This window comes from Vicia villosa, linkage group LG2, assembly GCF_029867415.1.
Source record: "Vicia villosa cultivar HV-30 ecotype Madison, WI linkage group LG2, Vvil1.0, whole genome shotgun sequence".
Lineage (NCBI taxonomy): Eukaryota > Viridiplantae > Streptophyta > Magnoliopsida > Fabales > Fabaceae > Vicia > Vicia villosa.
The window spans coordinates 17939432-17961102 of record NC_081181.1 but is presented as its reverse complement, the minus strand read 5'-3'; the positions used below and the strand labels follow the sequence as shown (position 1 = coordinate 17961102).

At 33.3% G+C, this 21671-nt stretch overlaps 1 protein-coding gene across 1 annotated transcript; it reads right to left on the bottom strand.

The window, feature by feature from the left end:
- Positions 1-12740: 12740 nt before the first annotated feature.
- On the bottom strand, positions 12741-20803 carry LOC131649438 (protein PAT1 homolog 1-like). Its single transcript, XM_058919202.1, has 5 exons — positions 20517-20803; positions 19737-19882; positions 19215-19271; positions 16885-16948; positions 12741-15600 (listed from the first exon to the last, which is right to left on the bottom strand). Exons 1-5 carry the CDS (start codon positions 20599-20601, stop codon positions 13307-13309), a joined length of 2646 nt encoding a protein of 881 aa, XP_058775185.1. The 5' UTR covers positions 20602-20803; the 3' UTR covers positions 12741-13306.
- Positions 20804-21671: the final 868 nt, after the last annotated feature.

Genomic DNA, 21671 nt, shown 5'->3' with positions numbered 1-21671 from the left:
CATCATCCTCAATAACTAAAAGAAAATTCATGAAACATAATTGAAGTGACAATTATTTTCCTCATTTTCTCATTACAGTATCTAACACAATAAATGATAAAAGGATTACCTATATTATAAGGCTTAAATTAAATGACAAGTTGATTTTGCTTCCTTAGTCTTATTCACTTTCTTTAGCAAGCAAATATCAGCATGCCTTCTCAAGTGTACTTGACCCCTTATCCCAAAAGACATTTCTTTAGTCATTTCAACTTTATCAAAATCTTTCCAAGCATATGGTGTTTATCTTTCTCTTCCTCTTAACAATTCCAACGTCATTAACTGGAACATTATCCTTTTCATTTTTAAGTTCTTGTGTTGTAATTTCTACTTGACTTGAACTTTGAGAAACGTGTTCATTTTCCTAATCCTAATTAATAGAAACAACAATTGAAAAAATGATTTCACTTGTCTCTATTGGAGAAGACATAATGCAATCTTGAAAAAATATATATATAAGTACCATTTTTCTAATTAAAATGTGTGAACCACACCTTTAAAAAAAAAGAAAAAATTAAAACTCCGTATTATATCCAATGAGTGTCCATGTTTAATATTATTATTAATATTATTATTATTATTATTATTATTATTATTATTATTATTATTATAAAAGAAAGAAAAAAAATTTAAACTTCAAATATAACTTATGTGTTATAAAATAAGAAGAAATTAAAGAAGATAAAATAGAAGGGAGAAAGATGAAAATAATTATGTATTATTTCATTGGTGTTTCTTTTACAATTAGGTTGGTCCTATTTATAGGATAATATACAGACAATGTAATAAATACAAAATATTATAAATAAGGAATAAGATGCTTGGGAGACAATCATCCAATTATTCATAACACTCCCCCTCGGATGTTTGTTTTGGATATGCCTCGTTAAAACCTTACTAGAAAAAACCCATTGGGAAAAAAATCTAGTAAAGGAAAAAGAGTACATATCCTTTTAAATAAATTTATTTCTCCCCCTCAGCTGAGGGATCATTTCTTCGATGATGAAGATCAATCTTTTGCTCTAGTTGATTAAAAGTTCTACTTGGGAGTGACTTTGTGAAAAGGTCTGCAAGGTTATCACATGAACGAATTTGTTGGATGTTTATATCGTCATTCTTCTGAAGATCGTGAGTGAAAAAGAACTTTGGAGAGATGTTTTTTGTTCGGTCTCCTTTAATGTAACCATCTTTCAATTGAGTGATGCATGCAATATTATCTTCATATATGGTCGTTGTATTTATGTTTCCAGAAGACAAACCACAAGTATTTTGTATGTGTTGGATTAAGGATCTCAACCAAACGCACTCTCGACTTGCCTCATGTAGTGCTAAAAGTTCTGCATGATTAGATGAAGTTGCTGATATTGTTTATTTCACCGATCTCCGTGAAATAGTTGTACCACCACATGTAAACAAATAACCTGTTTGTGATCTACCATTGTGAGGATCTGATAAGTAACTTGCATCTGCATAACCTATTAATTCGAGTTTTGATACTTTGGTATAAAACATACCCATGTCTATTGTACCTCTAAGATAACGAAGTATATGTTTGATTTCGTTTCAATGTCTTCGTGTGGGTGAAGAACTGTATCTTACTAATAGATTAACCGCAAATGATATATTAGAACGTGTATAATTAGCAAGGTACATTAGTGCTCCAATCGCACTGAGATATGGTACTTCCGGACCAAGCAATTCTTCATCCTTTTCTCGAGGCCTGAAAGGATCTTTCTCTACATCTAATTATCTAACATCATAGGGGTAGGCAATATTTATCTATATACGAACGTTTTAATACCTTTTTTATATAAGGTTCTTAATGTAGAAATATTCTACTTTCCAAATGCTTAATTTGTAAACATAGACATAAATTTGTTTTTTCTATGTCCTTTATCTCACACCGTTTCTTTAAGAGATTTATAAATTTTGGAATCTCTTTAAGAATTCCAATAATTTTATGTCATCCACATATAGAAAATGATTTTCTAAACCTTTTTCATAAAGATACAATGACATGTGCATTTATATGTATATCTCTCCTTTAGCAAGTATTCATTGAGACAATTGTTCAATTTGATGGAGTAGCTTTCTCGAGATCCAAAATTATATATATTTGAGATATTAAATCCTTTAGCGAGTTTCAATAAATATCATTATCAAGTGAGTCATATAAGTAAGATGTCACAACATCCATCATGTTCAAATTAAGCCCTTCATATGCTACAAGGCTAATCAAATATTAAAAAATTAATTAAATCCACTACAAATGGATATGTTTCATCAAAATTAATCTTAGGTCTTTGTGAAAATTATTGAGCAACAAATTAAACTTTATGTCATTCTTATTTTGATTTTTCATAAAAACTCATTTATATCCCATTGGTTTTACACCTTGAGGTGTCGGGACTACATGTTCAAAATTGAGTCACTTGTAAAGTGAGTTTAATTCTTCTTCAATTGAATATATTCATTTTGGCCAATTTTCACTTTGTCTACAATCTTTGATAGACTTTGATTCATGATCCTCGTAATTATTTATCATCTTTAGCGCTATATTTTATCCGAAGACAATGTCAATATTGACTTTATTTTGGTTATCTTACTTTCGATTCCATCGTATTTCATTCATGACATAAGTTATCGAGATCTCTTTATTTCATATTTCAAGTACTTGATTAGTTCTTTTGGAACTGAAAAATAAATTATGTCAAAGTGCTCTTAGAATTTTTATATTCTCACTTGGGTTATCTTTAAATTTAGTTTCTTTTCTTAGTAGAGGGCTTTTAACATTGGAACCGGCTTTCATACCACGCTTCAGGCGCGGCTACAACTCATTTGTAATATGAGCTTATCCAATAGGAGAATCCACTTTGAGTAGAGTATTAACAGTTGGTAATTTGTTTCATAAACTTTGCAAATGAACAATACTTTGAACTTTCGGTTCATATTAGTTTGTACGAGGATCAAGACAACAATTTATTTTATCAATTGTGAAGGTTGAGAAAACACTTAAAAGGGGGAGGGGTTGAATAAGTGATACTTTTTTGTTTGAAGGAAAGATAGTCAGAACACAGTTATTTTTATCCTGGTTCACCTTCTCGATAAGGCTACCTCCAGTCCACCCTCAACAAGGTGATTTGCATCTCTCAAAGAGGACTTAATCCATTATAATCAGAACTTGATTACACTTGCACGACCAACCGTCGTGACTCACAATACAGTGCACGAGCCAAATTGCTGGTGACTAACAATCCTGCACAAACCAATTGTTTGTGACTAACTGAATTCTAAGACTCAACTAGTCTAAGACTTTTTGAGACTTCTGACCTAACTGGTTTCTCAAGGACTCTGTTACTTCGTAACTTCTGATGACAGTGTATAGAATTGCTTCTAAAAAGATGTAATCACCACTATGATATTTCACTAAGATTAAGTACAAAGTTATGAACTCAGAATATGAATATGAGAGTTTTTGCTTTAGAGAGTTTTCTTCACACTTGATGATTTTTCAGAGTAATGATGTTCTCGTGTGTGATGCTGGTTTGATTCAAGAGATCTTGAATATATAGCTTCAAGTTTTTTGCCCGTTAACTTCAACTCTTGTACGCAGCATTAAATGGTTTGCGTGTTATCTTAGCTTTTGTTTTTTCCAAGGATTTTGCATGTGGATAGCTTCTTCAATCAACTTTGGGAATTGCGCTTTTGGAGTGTTGCAGTTGTTTTACTAATGATTATGTCAATCATTGATACTAATCCAAATAATGAATTCTCATTATTTCTTAGGAATGCTTTAGTTCTGATAGGATCATCTTTCTTGCTAAGAATGACATCTTCTGAAGGATGTGTAGTTAGTCATGGAAATCTTTTATGAGGATCCTCTTCAGATATTATCATGTTCTCCATGGTTGATGTGATTTCTGATGCATCTTTATCTTCTGAATCATCAGGATTTGAGAGTTATTCTTCTGTATCTGCAATATTTTCAGTCTGTTTTGGCTTTTGATGGCCAAGCTTATCATCAAATATGATATTGATTGATTCTTCAACAATTAAGTACAACCAAATGGATGAAAATATGAAATGTTAGGTTTCCTATTCTTCCATAGTTCATAGGGAGTCTTTTCAAAAATAGGTCTTATGGACACTCTATTTTGAATATAGCATGCGGTGTTTACTGCTTCTGCCCAGAAATGCTTAGCCATATTAGCTTCATTAATCATAGTTCTAGCCATTTCTTGTAGTGTTCTGTTTTTACGTTCTACAACCCCATTATGTTGAGGTGTCCTAGCCCTAGGGCAGGAGAAATTATGAGAGATTTCATTATCTTTAAAGAACTTCTCAAAGAGATGATTCTCAAATTCTCCTCCATGATCACTTCTAGTCTTAATGATTTTAGACTCCTTTTCATTTTGTATTTGATTACAAAAATCAAAGAATACAATATGTGTTTCATCTTTATGTTTCAAGAATTTTACTCATGTCCATCTGCTGTAGTCATCTACAATGATCAATCCATATTTCTTACCTCTTATTGATGCAGTTTTATTGGACCAAACAAATCAATATGTAGAAGTTCTAAAGGTCTAGGGGAAGAAACAACATTTTTAGATTTGAAAGAGGTCAACTAGTAAAACATTAGTTATAGAGGGAGAGTTAGCATTACCAATAGTTCCTGATCCGATGATCTTTCCCTTTTGGTTCCCTCCAAATCTAACGTCTCCACCAGATTTAAGTTCCAAGCTTTGGAACATAGACCTTTTTCCCGTCATGTGACGCGAGCATCTAGAGTCCTGGTACCATGACTGGTGTTTTGACTCCACTGCTGAGGGCATCTGCAACATAGATCATTTTCTCCTTAGGTACCCATATCTTTTTGGGTCCTTTTATGTTAGTGTGCATGAAGCTTTGTTTTAGCTTAGGTCTAGCACAATGATTTTCAGAATAGGTTGTATATTTGATATCATGAGTGTGACCATAGTTAAAATGTGTGTGTAGTGGTTTATATTTGATTTCCATATCATCAACCGGTTTAGGTAGATATGGTTCCTTACCCTTATGAGTTTTATAAACAATTCGTGTTCGATTGTTTTTACTTACACCATAAATCATAGAGGCTATTTTGATTCTGTTTATACTTTTAATAAGAAATTTTTGAAAACTATCATCATAATCTTTCAAAATATCAGGTTTTAAAGTACTATCTGACTTAAGGGTTTTTTGTGTTTCCAGTTCCTCTATGAGTTGCATATTGTTATCTTTAAGTTCAGTATTTTCTTGTTTAAGTTTCTTTGTTTCAGCTAACAGGTCATTATTTAGCCTTTTAAATCTTACTCTTAATCTATTGTGACTTTCTAGAAGTTCTGATAAGATTTCTTTAAGCTTTTTTCTAGTGAGTTCAGAAAATACCTCATTTGTTTCCGCTTCTGAATCTGAGTCATTTTCTGTGGTGGCCATGAATGCTATGTTGGCATGTTCATCTTCTGAGTTGTATTCATCTTCAGATGATTCAGAGTCATCACATGTAGCCATAAAACTTTTCTTCCTTTCAAAACTTTTCTTAGGCCTTTCTTTTTGCAGTTTAGGACATTCACTTTTGAAGTGTCCGGGTTCATTGCATTCATAGCATACATTACCTTTTCTGCTTGTCCTTCTATATTCAGAGGATTCTCCTTTGTATTCTGGTCTTCTAAAGTTTCTGAACTTCCTTTGCTTGCTCTTCCAGAGTTGATTTACTCTCCTGGAGAGAAGGGACAACTCATCTTCTTCCTCTGATCTGGAATCGCTTAAGCATTCTTCCTTAGTCTGCAGTGCATTAGTTTCCAATTTTTTTACAGATTTAAGAGCTATAGTTTTACCTTTCTTTTGAGGCTCATTTGCGTCGAGCTCAACCTCGTGACTTCTTAACGCACTGATAAGTTCTTCAAGAGATACTTCGTCAAGATTCTTTGTGACTTTGAACGCTGTAACCATTGGCTCCCATCTTCTTGGTAGACTTCTGATTATTTTCTTACATGATTAGCTTTCGTGTATCCTTTATTTAGAACTCTTAAACCAGCAGTCAAGGTCTGAAGCCTTGAGAACATGGCTTCAATAGTCTCGTCATCTTCCATCTTGAAGGCTTCATACTTCTGGATTAAGGCCAGAGCTTTCGTTTCTTTGACTTGAGCATTTCCTTCATGAGTCATTTTGAGTGACTCAAATATATCATGTGTTGTATCTCTGTTGGTGATTTTCTCATATTATGCATGTGAGATAGCACTTAGCAAGATAGTTCTGGCTTTGTGATGACTTTTGAATTCTTTCTTTTGTTTATCCGTCATGTTCTTCCTTGCTATCTTTGCACCTGCATCTTCAGGATGATTGTATCCATCTACCATAATGTCCCATAGGTCAGGATCTTGTCCTAGAAAGAAACTTTCTATCCTATCTTTCCAATATTCCAAATTTTTTCCATCGAACACAGGGGGTTTTATGTAACCATTGTTGTTTAAATCATATGACATAGTGTTTTTCTTCTGGATCTTTCTCTGAAACGGTTAAGTGTTTGCACCCAGAATCAAGCGCTCTGATGCCAATTGAAGGTTGAGAAAACACTTAGAAGGGGAGGTTGAATAAGTGATACTTTTTTGTTTGAAGGAAAGATAGACAGAACGCATTTATTTTTATCCTTGTTTACCTTCTCAATAAGGCTACCTCCAGTCCACCCTCTAAAAGGTGATTTGCCTCTCTCAACAAGGACTTAATCCACTATAATCAGAACCTGGTTACACTTGCACGACCAACCGTCGTGACTCACAATACAGTGCACGAGCCAAACTGCTAGTGACTAACAATCCTGCACAAACCAACTGTTTGTGACTAACTCACTTCTAAGACTAAACTAGTCCTAGACTTCTAGAGACTTCTGACCCAACCGGTCTCTCAAGGACTCAGTTACTTCGTAACTTCTAATGACAGTGTATAGAATTTCTTCTAAAAAGCTGTAATTACTGTAACACCCTTCTAAATCCCCGCGGCAATTATTAAAATACTCAGAGTAAAACATGAAAACAAGGGTGCCACAATCAAAAAAATTAAAACCAAATATAATTCAACTGTCATGCTTTATTAGGAACGATTCATCAATTAAACCACATCATGTTTAACACAACGAGAAGTATACATATCCAAATTAAAGTAATGGGATAAAACCAAAACCACCAAAACAAAGTATACAACTCAAACTCTAACTAAATCGTTCCCCAGTGTTACACTATCAGAGCATGACTGACACGACATCGAACTACTGGATGAGCTCTATAAGCTATCCTCACCGATCAATAGACCGTTACTCCTCAATATGAAAATATAAATATGTAAGGGTGAGTCTCATTAACAATTAATAAATATTATACGTTCATAAGCAACAAAACATCATAGGCATATCATTCACCCAATTGTAATATATTTAGATTTTCATACAATCGTTCAACAACTACACCAACAGATATATCACCAAATATAACACTGAAATTCGTTCAATCATGTTATATCAATATGCATATGTATGTACTGACTCTATGCATGTGGTACCATATATGGGCTAAACCCATCCGACTGATCTATTCATCACCAAGATACAGCCCAACCGGCACGAATTCCACATAATGGGAATTATGCCCACCATTTGATCCACAACATCACCAGGATCCATCACCAAAATGCATATGAATGAAGGCACACATATGACATACTTATAACATCACCGATCCGATGCTTTGCATCGTCTCATTATAACTCACCATTTTCATCACCGATAAAGTATGCACATGTCTTAGCAATCATTCAATCATATCACACATATTTATATTAAACATATCATTCAATCATAATGATATTCACGACAATTCCATCACCGTATCAACACATTGTCACATTTATCAATATATGCACACGATGTATGAACTCACCAAAAGCAATACTGATTAAGATGAATAAAATCATCAAAACATAACTCACCAGAAACAATGCCAAGTATAATATATTCATGCCTCAATACAAATGAAACAATTACATTATACATTTTCACGCCGAAAAATACAGCACCACCATATTGTCACATTCCAAGAATTATGCACACAATGTCTAAAATACACCATAAGGAATTAAATCGAAATTTCCAAAATAAAATAGAGCTACTGCTCATTAAAATGATTTATTATATAGAAAATCAAATTATCTTTCCAACGCACAAAACGGTGCTCAAAACGGACGTACGGTTTGAAAGTTATGAGTTTTAAAAAAAACAATTTTTCGTACAAGTTGTAGTGTAACCGGTTACGTAATGGGTTACCAGTCCCAAAACACAAATTTTCAGAAATTCACGTACAGCGTAATCGGTTACCGTAACCGATTACGAGCTCGAAAACACTGATTTTTGAGAATAACACTCAGTGTGATCGGTTACCGTAACCGATTACACCCCCTGCAGTAGCAGATTCACTTTTTGACAGCAACTCAGCTTCTCTATCAATCCAATTTCGTACCATTACGATATTACACCAAAAACAACACCAATTTCAGCCATTTAACATAATGATAACACACTACAATTCATTTTTAACATCAATCATTATTCACACCAATCAATTTCATCAATTATCATGAATTGAACCTAAAAGCTTCAAAACCCCAACCTAACATATTCAATTGAATCAAATAACATACTAATCAATTCTATTACCCATGAATACATAAGGGAGATTAATCGGAAGAGTCCCCATTACCTTAGAGTTTGAAATCCTTGCAAGCTCTCTTCCTCTTCTTCTCCTCTTTCACGTTCAGCTCTTCTCTTCTTCTGACCCTTTGCACTTCTATTTCTCAATTTCCTTCCTTTCCCTCTTTTATGAAAAATAGAAATATAACTTTAGTAAAAAGACCTAATAATCACACTCCCTCTTTACTAACCACAGCTCCGGCCCAATAACATTGTTTCTCAATTTTTTCCCATTAATTCACCAAATAATTAATTAATTCCAAATAATTAATTTATATTTCAAATAAATTAAAATGGGAAAATATGGGGTGTTACAATCACCACTGTGATATTTCACTAAGATTAAGTACAAAGTTATGAACTCAGAATATGAATATGAGAGTTTTTTGCTTCAGAGAGTTTTCTTCACACTTGATGATTTTTCAAAGTAATGATGTTCTCGTGTGTGATGCTTGTTTGATTCAAGAGATCATGAATATATAGCTTTAAGGTTTTTGCCAGTTAACTTCAACTCTTGTACGCAACATTAAATGGTTTGCGTGTTATCTTAGCTTTGTTTTCTCCAAGGATTTTGCATGTGGATAGCTTCTTCAATCAACCTTGGGAAATGCGCTTTTGGAGTGTTGCAGCCATTTTACTAATGATTATGTCTTTAACGGTATTATTTTGAATCAGTCTTTGTGATCTTCTGTTCAGCCTTACATTTCAGCTTATGTTATAGATGTGTTCGCAGCGGTTGGGTGCAGTATCAGAAGTTGCCTTAAGACTTGAGGATCTCTTGCATTTATCCAGCTTTGCATATTTGTCAAGTTCTGATTGTGCTGGTACTGGTACATCTTCTGAAATCAGAAATATATAATTAGAGTACCATGTTTGCATTTGAACTTTGATTCACACTTTCAGTTGCTTATTCTCATCCTTTAATATTGAGAAAATTAATTTATCAATTGATAGTCAGCATACTAGGCTTCAAACAAGTATCCAATTATTGGATCAAGATACATCCTAAAATACAGGATTCAAATAAAAGATATTTTCTCAATATTATTTCAAAACTCATCTTAGCATACTATATTGGAGCAATTGAATAATCACAACACATCCAAAATTGTACTTAGATGAGAGATTAGGTTATTATCCTAAAATAATTTGTAAGTTAAGAGGAGAATTAACATATACTATCTTGTTGGCTTAATGCGAATGAATATATTAATATTCATCTTTTGTGTTTCAAATATCATGATCTTACAATTATTGATCATACAATTAACTTTAGACGCCTAAAAAATGGATCTTCAGGTCCATTTTTTTAATGAACATATGCTACAAGATGTTCGATATTAATTTTAATAATATATGTGATACTTATCAATAAAGTTCTGAAAAATTCAGAAACTGAGATCTTAGTATGAGAAAACAACTTCACAAACTTCTGGTTGTGGTGAGTAGACAATAAATATTTGCATAATATTTTAGTCGATGCAATAATTAATGTCATGAAAAACTCAATTTCTTAGAATTTTATTTTTCTTTAGAAACTCAATAAATATTTGCATATTATTATTATTATTATTTTCCAAACATACATGATGATGATGATGATGATGATGATGATGATGATGATGATGATGATGATGATGATGATGATGATGATGATGATGATGATGATCATATAGACATATATTTAAAGATACAATCAATTTGTTCCAGTATTACAAAAACGATTTTTTATTTTCGATATCTAAAAAAACAAATATGATCAATCATAAATAAAAAATACACATATTTATTTTGCTATCCTTGATAGGTTCTTCAGGAACTATATAGATAATTTGTTTTGCTATTCTTCAGGGATGCTTAATAAGTTCTTTATGAACTATATAAATAATTTGTGTTGCTTATAATTCGTTTTGCTATCTTTCAGGGATCCTTAATAAGTTCTTCAGGAACTATATAAATATTTTGTTTTGCTATCCTTCATGATGCTTAATAAGTGTTTAGGAACTATATAAATAATTTATTTTGCTATCCTTCAGGAATGCTTAATAAGTTCTTCAGGAACTATATTTTCTATGTGTTATTCATATTAATTATAAAATATATAATATAAACAAAAAAATAAAATGAATAATAGTACCTTCTAAATCTCTGAGCTTCGTACTGATAACGTGTTATAAAATAAGGAGAAAGAAGATAAGAGAGAAGGGAGAAAGATGAGAATAATTATGTATTATTTCATTGGTGTATCTTTCACAATGAGGTTGGTCCTATTTATAGGACAATATACAGACAATGTAATAAATACAAAATATTATAAATAAGGAATAAGATGCTTGGGAGACAATCATCCAATTATTCATAACATTATGATATTTTAATAGTATATACTTGAGACTACAAAAATAAATATGAGGGACAGAGGGTTGACAAAATTTAACTTAAGAATTTGTCTTGACAATTGAAGATATACTCAATCGAATATGTCCTTGTAAATATCAAGAATGATATGATAGTAAAAATAATGATTCATATCTTTTCACTTCCTTCATCATGTCATCGCCTTTCATTCTATACATGTCGCTTTCTAATTTTTTTTTTCAACATTGATTAGGTTTTTTCTGTTGTATTTACTCCATTTTGTATGTTTAATTTTTTTTATTGATTGGGTTTTTTCTGTTGTATTTACTCCATTTTTGTATGTTTAAGCTTTAAATTGTGTAACTTTATTGATCTCACTCAAATTAATTTTGTAGAGACTTTGATTTTATACTCATAAACGTAAGATCCAAAATAAATTTCTTTAAAAAATTAGGAGGATGACGAGTAGCACAAGTTACCAGCAAAAATATGAGAAGAGAAGGTTTCTACTGCGCTAAGCTTCATTTTTAAAAACTGATTTAAAATTGATCATGTGGCAGAATATGATACATATGATTGATCAAATGGATCGTGTTAACTCAAAGTCACATGACTTTGTCGCTTCTAAGTTAGTGAATCTGCTTCCAATTGATTAGGGAAAAGCTCTTTTTACTCTTGTATGGTCTTCCACACCTTTGAAATCTCAAAATTGGTGTGTCGAAGAGATGCAAGTGAGACCCCTTATATTGTTCAAAAAATTATCCAAAAATGCATTTTTGAATTCATAAGATACATTTCCGTAATATCATACTTTTGTTTCCATTTTGACATTATAAAGTAAAAGAAATCTTTTTTGAATATTGATTCTAATGATGTAGTCCACATGATAGAGTTATGGGAAAGCAGTGAAATAGGTAAAACTACAATTTCTAAAGTAATACACTATTCAATCAATGATTTGTTTGATGGTTTGATGGTATGTGTTTTTTCAATGATATGAGACATAATTCAATGAAATACGGCAAGTCGTTATTACAATATTAGTTATTAAGTCATGTGGTTGGTTGAAGTAATCTATTGACTTACTCAGCTGAAATGCTTTCAAAAAAAATTCTTTAAAGAACAGAAATGTATCTCTAAAATATTTTTCAAAATGGATATTTGAACTAAATTTTAGCAAAATAAGGATGGTACATCAAACTTCGTTGAAAAGTGTGTAAAGAAAAGTGCGTCCAAAAATACATTTTCAAATACTAGCGACATTTGTAAAATTTCACAGTGCTAGCACATAATGGTGGAAAGAGCAACCTATTTAAGTTAATAGACTTTTAAAAATATTTAGCGGCCTTTTTAGCAATCAAGTTTAACTGACCTCTATCAACTACAACTATTAGTGTTTAAAAGTAACCCGCATAATAATAATTAAAACTACATCCTAAAATATTATTTTACTAAAATGACACTTTAAAACGATATAAGAATAATTGAATAGTAAAGAAGTAAAATACCACAATTATGCCGGAACAAATCTTTTAAAAATGTGTAAAAAGACACAGATAAAACATGTCTCTCACTGTGCAAGTCATAAGAAAAATATACACTCCTTTTAATCATGAAACATACTTTCTATATTTATTGTCTCTAAATGATACTCTACTTGTTCTACTCTACTGAATTTATAATTCAAAAATATAAAGCTATGCAGCAAGGCCAACATAAATTATTCTTAACTAGTTCCTATGTATTTCAGCCCAACAACCTGGTCAGCATGTTTCCCAGTTCACCCCTATCATCATGTGTAGATTTGAATACATAACAGAAAGATTAAAAGGGTGCATGGGAGGGAATCAAATATCTTCCTAAACCTGTACATGCTAACCACTAGTGAGTCTACCGGATCCATATAGAGAAATAAAATAAGCTCCCCCGTCATAAATAAATAAAAGACACGAGGAACAAATCAGGCTGAATACTTTCATGATATATGAAGAGCCTGAAAGCAAATATATCATCAGTATCCCCGCCATAGATGCAACTTGCATCTTTCGGTTTTAGACAGCTACATAATGTACTTGAAAAGATGCAAGGTAGCACATTTGATGTGACATTAAGCCAAAAAAACCATTACCATCATAAGAAATCTCTACACTATCAACTAATCACCGTCTCTGAGTTCACGCGACTAGCACTGCGCCCAGCATAGTTGTTAAATCCAACCACAGGTGCAGAGCGTTGAGCGAAATCTAGTAATAACTTTCTCTGGCGATCATTGGTGTGAGGTAGACTTGCACGTAGAAGCTCAACAGGCATTTCCTTACTCACCGATTTAGCTGCATCTGATCCAATTGCAGGCACATTTTGTGCCCCTTGTGTAAGCAGTGATTGCATGATACTTTGGTACTTATTCATGCAATACTTTGTGAGGAGGTCAAAAAATTCATCAAATGAGGCCTGCCAAAATGAGCGATTGCCCAATTTATTGTTAGAAGCAGCTTGATGACCAGTTAGAAGTTCAGTAGCCCCCTCAAGTACAGACACTAAAACAAGGGAAGCCCCATCTCCGGCAGAGCTTCCAATGGGACGCAGAGGAGGCTGCTCTGAGGAACAAACAACTGCTGCAAGACAAGCACCAAGAGAACCAAGATCCATTCCTTGGACACACTGACAAACAACCATAGCAAGATCACTTGTAGTCTCTGCTGCTGTTGAATCAGAAGGGATACTACCAAATAAGAATCTTAAATGACGAAATATAGCCATGCAGGCAATTCGCATAAGTTCACTACCAGGAACAAGCAACCGAAGATACTTCGCTAGGAGCTTCCGTCCTTTGGAAAGAGATGCTAATCGCAAGAAAACAAGGTCGTCCTTAGCAGCAAGCCCAGCTTTGTGTCCATTCTTTCCCAGTGGGTCCACGAGATGGAGTGATGTTGCTAATCCTTCCAGAAGGACACTCCTTCTTCGTAAGAATTGAGTTCCACCATCTTGAAGCAGATTGCACTTTAGGAAACGATCAATATCATCTACATCAAGAAGAAGACAGAGACCATCCTCAATCGTAACTCTGGCAGCAAACAAAGGCTCCCCCTCAAGGGGCTTCTCTGAAATATTTCGCTCAGAGCCACCACTAGCAGAGGAGTTTGGAGGGTCATCTTCAAGAAGAGGGCGAGGCTGACGAATGGGCAAGTATGAAACCCTGCCTAGAGTGTCAACCTGAAGAAACCTGTGTGGCTCAGAATTGGCACGGGATCGTGAGGAAAGATCCTTTATTTTGGCTGGGCAAAATGAAAATTTAAATTTAGCCCCAGAAGGTTTTTTTGCAAGACAAGCTTGGTGATAATAGTCATCAATATATGGATCATTACAATGAGTCACGGCAAGCTGCATTTTAAGAATACTCTCAATTTCTTCACTAGTCATATACTTGGACCTGAACTGTATTGAACAACTATCGCTCTTCTCGCTAGTGGTATTTGAACCCTGTTGAGAGAACCGATGTCTACGAGTTGATTTTTGTCTATGTTCTCTAATATCACCAAAACCATGCATATGTTCATATTTTCTACCAATAGATGATCCAGGCAAAAGATGGCGATTAAATAAATGGGGCTGTAAACCTGACATTAAGGCTGCTGATTGCTGAACAGGATGATGCAATCTATGCGGCTGTTGCTGCAGCTGATTCAGTAAGTGAGGAGACACTGATCCATTGTGATGGTATAGTTGTTGCTGTAGCATATTATTCAGGAGGTTTGAATTATCTCCAGGATACAACCCTGTTTGGTTGACCCATTGATTCTGGATTCGATTATTGAGGGGGGAGCCAGTATTAAATTGGGCCAAATTTCCACCAAAATGTGGCTCATATTTCGATCCACCCAAGTGTAATGCAGAATTGAATAAATGAGAGCGATTTTGTGATGACAGTGCTACGTGAGCTCCCCCAGCATAAGGAATATTCAACTGACCTGTACTGTGATTTGAAGAAGACTGTTGAGACCTACCACCGGGGGGAGGGTAGGAAGTAAATGAAGATTTTGGTGCCAAAACTGGTTCGCTCGAAAAACGAGGAAGCTCTTGTCTCTTTTCAGGATAAGACGACGTTCTATACAACGGCCTTGGTCCTTCTGTGTTTGAAATAGAGGAATGTGGATGTGATGACCATCTCTTTTCATCATCAGCGGTTTCACTATCATAAAAATGCTGATCAAACCAGTTAGGAACAGGTTCACTAGAGCGATGTTCGAGGTGGTGTTGCAGCTGCCGTTGCTGCTCAGGATACGACGACGTTCGGTATAAGGGCTTTGGTTCTTGTAGATGAGTGACAGAAGCATGTGGATGTGAGGACCATCTTTTGCCATCCTGAGAACCTTCACTGTCACAAGTTTGATAGTCGACCCAGTAGGGAGTATCATCCCTCTGTGACCATTCAGATGCAGAGGAATCTGTATAAAATATAGGAATAGAAATATTTAGTCAAGAATACCAATAACAATAATAACTAAGCAGATGAAACAATAATCCATGCAGAAAAGGGGTATAGCTATAAAGCCTAAATACATGTTTCACTTAGATGCATCATCTCCAGTGTTGTCGATGGCGGATGGCGGTCCATGGCGAAGAGCCAAAATCCTGCCATATCGTCCACTTTCTGGCGCCGCCATAGTAGATTATGGCGGAAAAACACACAATATCAGTAGATATTTACCATTGTGGCAAGCCCAAAAATCGCCATGTATCCGCCATAGCAGCCATGGTGCCGCTATTTGATAATACTGATCAGTCCAAACTCAGAAAATTCTATCTAACAAATTATTATTATCCATTTAACCTGACTGATGAATATCTATGTCTCTTGGAGCAACAAACTTCAGAAAGGAAGAAAAAACTTAAACACACCTACAGACACTATGAATGATCACAAAACAAGGCAATTTTCTTGATGAAAAATCATAGACTGGAAAGCATAGACTCCTTCTACGTTATTATTGTGGTTACAAAAACCAAGACAACACCTGACTATAATCACTGAGTTATTATGACCCGACACTTCTCTAGCCCCTTCTTTAGGAAATAGGAAATAAAACTTTCTCTACTTAAAAAACCATTAAATCTACAAGCTAGCTTGCAGCACTCACCCAAATGTTTTCCACTTGTAAAAATAGCTATTTGGACAGGTTCTAAATCAATGCTTGTAATGTAAACACAGCTTGAGATTTCTTAATAATGGTAGAAACTAGAAAGAGAGAAGAAACTGCAACTACATATTTTTAAATAATAAGATCATAACATCTAACCCAAATTTAAATTTATTAACAATTTCCAACATTTAGGATGACTTATTAACAATTTTCAACTTTGCAAACCTAGGTAGGTGTGTCCCACATAGAGGGGAGAGAAAGAAGGACAGACTACAGAGGAAGAAATTTCCGGGTAAGTGTTGCAAATGATTTAATAGTTTTGTCGTGTCGCTACGAATTAACATAAGGAATTTTAAGTAGGTTATTAGAAAATAATAGTACAAAACTTTCTTTGACAGCACGAGATTTTAATATTAGATGTTACACTTCAAAGCCACAAGTAGAATATAACACATCTAAGTTCCATTCTAAGCACCTCAAATGTTAAAAAAAAAAAAAATTTAGAAAGATAATAATGAAGATAAATAGCACCTAATTAGATAAAAGGACAAATAAATAGCTGAATATATTATATAATTGCTTACTTACTTTCTCTTGACACCCTATCACCAATAACTCCAGCATTTCTTGGTCCACCAACAGTTTTGTTCAGCTGAAATATATCAAGATGTTTGACATCATTATCAGTTTAACGTAAAACATATGGTATCGCCATTCAAAGAGACCAGCAATATTTCCAATATCATAACTGAATCTTAAACCAAACTGCCAAACACTACATGCAGAGTGCATGGAAAATATCAAACTTTGAATCACATGCAAAATTTGTTATTTGTTTCCAGAACATTCAAATAAAGGGAAATAAAGAATAAAATTTTTAAAAAAATGAAGATAAAATAATTATGGAGAGAACCTATCATGTATGTATACGCTAAAAAAGAGATAAAATAATTACATTCATAGGAAGTTGATTGATTTGGCGCTACAAGAAACACCATTTGAATGAAGTTTCAAAAATACCCATCAATCAACAATAAGAAATCTCACAAATTAAGATCCTGAAAATCAAGTTTTGACATAAAACATAAAACCTGCTTCATAAATTTATGTTAAGAATGTGTTTTGACAGTGGAGAGTGATGTAGTGATTGTCTAGCTTCATAACCCAGAGGGATTAAGTTAGAATTCCCACTAGAAAATTTATGGCCTAAAATCTACCTCGCCCTCTAAATAAATTAAGGGAGAAAAAGTGGAGGATGAAGAAAGCAAAGGATGTCGGGAGACAATGGTGGCATGGGGTGTTGGTTGGTATGACATCCACAGTCACGGTAGAACACATAGGGCAGCAGTACCAGTAGCAATGATGAAAGGTCAGGGTGGTGATGGTGGCAAATAGTTGTGGTGGGACATTGAATATTGTTAGGTGGCAGTTAAGATCTAAGAACTGAATTCAAAGGAAGAGTAACAAATTTTGAGGAAAGTGAATATGTTTAATCATAAAACCAACAAAAAAAAAAAAAAACAGTTATTTCTACTACATCAAATTATCCTTCAAACCAAATTTACTTGATGTAGAAGCAATTGAGAAAGCTGCATAAGTAAATATATAACCTACTAAAAAGTGGACTAATCCAACCAATCTTGCTTGCACAATGGAAAGAGCCAGTGGTTTCTCTTTTATATCCTAATAATACCCACCCACATACACACACACCACCCCCCCAAAAAAAAAACTTGTCCACGAGGTTGCAATCTAGAAGAAAAAACACAAGATATAGAGAAAATAGGAGAGTTACTATTCTATTCACTAAAAATTTACAATACTGAATCATGATCTATCTAACTCCCAAGATCTCCCTATTTAAACATGGTAATCCCAACTACCCCATTGACAAATAACTCCCCTAGCTAACTTCCTATCTCAAACCCATACAAACCAACAAACTCCCTGATAATCTATATCTTAACAGGGGTGGCAGCGTTTGAAATGAAGAGTGTATGGTTGCAGTGACGGTATCGGAGAGTGGCGCCAATGGTGGAAGATCACAAGCACAGAGAGTGTAGGGTATAAGGAGGTTGTGGTGGCAGAGGAGGTAAGGTGGTAAAATCAGTGGAGGAGAATATGACATGGCAGCAACAAGGAGGGTAGCAGGGAGCAACGACAAACGGTGTCAGGTTGCAGAGTGCTTGGTGACAACAACTATGAAGTGATGGGTGAAGTTCATAAGATAAGAATAAAAATGAAAAACAAATTAAAGTTAAAGAAAAACAACACTAGCCTTTTATTGATTTCTTCTTCTAAAAACTAAATAGATATGAAGAAATTTTGAGAAATAAATTTGTACACACAAAAACAAGGTTTTTTTCTATATTTAAAACATAAAAATGTTTAGAACACACTAAAGCTTTTTTTTCTATATTTAAAAGAAAACGTTTAGAACACACCAAAACAAACTTATACAAACAAGATAGCAGATAAATCCCTATTATCAATCGAGATTACTATTCAAGATTACTATTATGTAGGCTGTGCTCAGACTATAATCCTCACTGCATGCAATGGGACGGGATGGTGCTTATGGCATCTCTTTGGTATTCAGTTCAAATGATGTTCAGTTCACAGGCAATTAAAGTAGTCGCCCTCAAAGACACAATGATTGTACCATACATCTTATTATATTTTCATCTTGTGTTTAGATATTTGTTAAAGAGGATTCCTTGAGCTCCCTTAATTGTGTCATTCTTTAATCTTATCTATTTATAAAAATACACTGTACTACATAACTTTCTCAGTTAAGTGAAGGCATCCCAGTCAAAACTCAATTTAAAAACAGTCACCAACATACAAATCCATCATTAATCTAATAACAATCTCCAGCATTGCGAGAAAGGCACAAAATGTCATTTTCACATTCATACCTTCAAAAAAGTGGTTGTGAGATCATCAATTTCAGAAAAAGATCTTACATCCTCCGCCTGCAATGTGAAAATAACTGTTAGTTGGTACAACTACGGCATCGGATTTTCAATATTAAATCACTCACAAGAATTTACATCAAAGCAGGCAGCACATCCGTTCACAAATTTCAAAATATTGAGAATTTACATCAATGATCAACCAGATAATATTCAGGTATAATACTTTTGTAATAATTACTACTTCAAATTATGAAAATAACTCAATACTTAGGGAAAATGAGTATGAATAAAAGATCATTGATGCTTTGCCAAAATGGATATGAAAGAAAGATTGATCAAAATTTACAGTTGGAGCATTCGATTTTATCGATAATCTATAATTAGCAACATTTGAATGTTATAATGAAGACAAATATGCACCGTGCATGGTTAAATTATAAGCAAAATATCAAAATGTTTTGAACTATAGTAGCCACATAAAATTTGAAGGAAAAAAAAGGGTAAGGAGAGTGAAAAAATAACCTCTTCTCCATTGAGAAAAAACTCGTCCTCGTTGAACTCAACCGAAGGGACGTAATCATTCTCACCATCTAACCCCCCCAACTCAACTTCCTCAGCAACATCTTTACCGAAGAATGCATATTGTGATGCATCGAATAATGCACCATCTGCATAACAACAAAAATCAAATCAATGACAATTCAACAATTCCATAACAGCCGACTTTACATATAACATATACATATAGTCTACATATTCCAATAAGTCAAGAAAAAATATAAACCCATGCTAAAAATTGCCCTAAAGACATTGTTTCAGGAAGCCATAAAGGGAAACTTATTATTGGAAATACAAGTCAAAGCAAAAAGCAAAAAGCAAATACTTTGTCGCATCCTGTAGCACCGACTCCTCTGAAAAAAGTTGCATTCAAAAAAGGTGTGTCCGTGTCAATGACGTATCAGAAACCGACACTTATAATGATTACGTTTAATTTATTGCTTCATAGATAACTCAATAAATGGTGTACTAAAAGAAAAAGTTGATCAACACATTCATATAAAACCCTATTAATCATGAAAAAAACACTTGATTATTTAAATTCAAACACTAGAATCATAATCAGCACAAAAAAAAAACTTGACCTAACAAACAACATGCAAGAACTCTATGAACTGAAAATAACATTACATAAAAAATTAAAAAAACTCCTCAAGAAAAACAGATCTACATGCACAACCCTTACAAAACAACGAAATCCAAGAAAAAAATAACAACAACAAGTTGATAAATCAGAAAGCGAACCATTAGAAGCAGTTTCCAAGAGGTTAAGATCTTGGTTGCTAGAGCCAGCAAGAGCGTCAACCGGAGCAGCACTGAACACATCCATCCATAAAAAATGGAGAATCGAAAAACGCAAGCGACGAAGAAGAATTGAAATCGGTGAGAATCAGGTGAAGAATGAATGAGGATGAAGGATCGAAGAAAGAATGAATGAGATTATGGGCTTGGATTTTTCGAGAGAGGAAGAGAGGAACCCTACGAAGGGTAGGGTGAATTCAGATTCTGGTAGCGTGTAATATGTTTTTATATTTATTGATTATATTTGTATTTGTTGGAACATTTTTATTGTTTTTATTACTGTAGTAATTATTATTTTATAATTTTGTTAACCAATGTGATTAAGTGTAATCATTATAATCAAATAAATTAGGTAAGAGAGAATTTGGTTGTGTCAAATCATACGGAGTTAGGCTGTAATCCGCGATAATGGTTGATTTGACAATCTACTCAATTCCCGCCTCTTTTCATTAGTGATATGAATGATATTAAATTATTTTAAAAAATTAATTATTTCAACTAATCTTATAGAGTGATATGTATTTTTAATATTATTGATATTAATAACTTTACTTTTTATTTTTAATTTTATATTTTTTTAAAAAATATTAACAATAAACGACATTATATAATTAAGAGACTGTTTGGCCCAACTTTTTATCTACTTTTATTCTCCTTATAAGGAGATGGAGGGCCAAACACATTTAAAAAATTGAATAAAAGGAGCTTGTAAAAAAGGAGTTGAAACAAACTATTTAGGAGCTTAAAATATGTGGTCGCGGTTCAAATCTCATTGAAGACACTTTTCTTTAAAAAATCAACACTAGTACAATAAACTGTAACTTTTTCAATTTTTTCTATCGTTCATAACATTTAGAATTATATATTTTTCTTCTTCTTCTGTTTACATTATCATTTTTGTAGATACTAATATTTTTTAACTTTTATTCATTTTGTATATTATATTTTTTTTATTGTATAATGATTATCAATAATAATATTATTAATTTTTTATACTATACACTAAATTATATAAATTATATATGTTAATACAACAATTAATCAATACACATTTTATATATATATATATATATATATATATATATATATATATATATA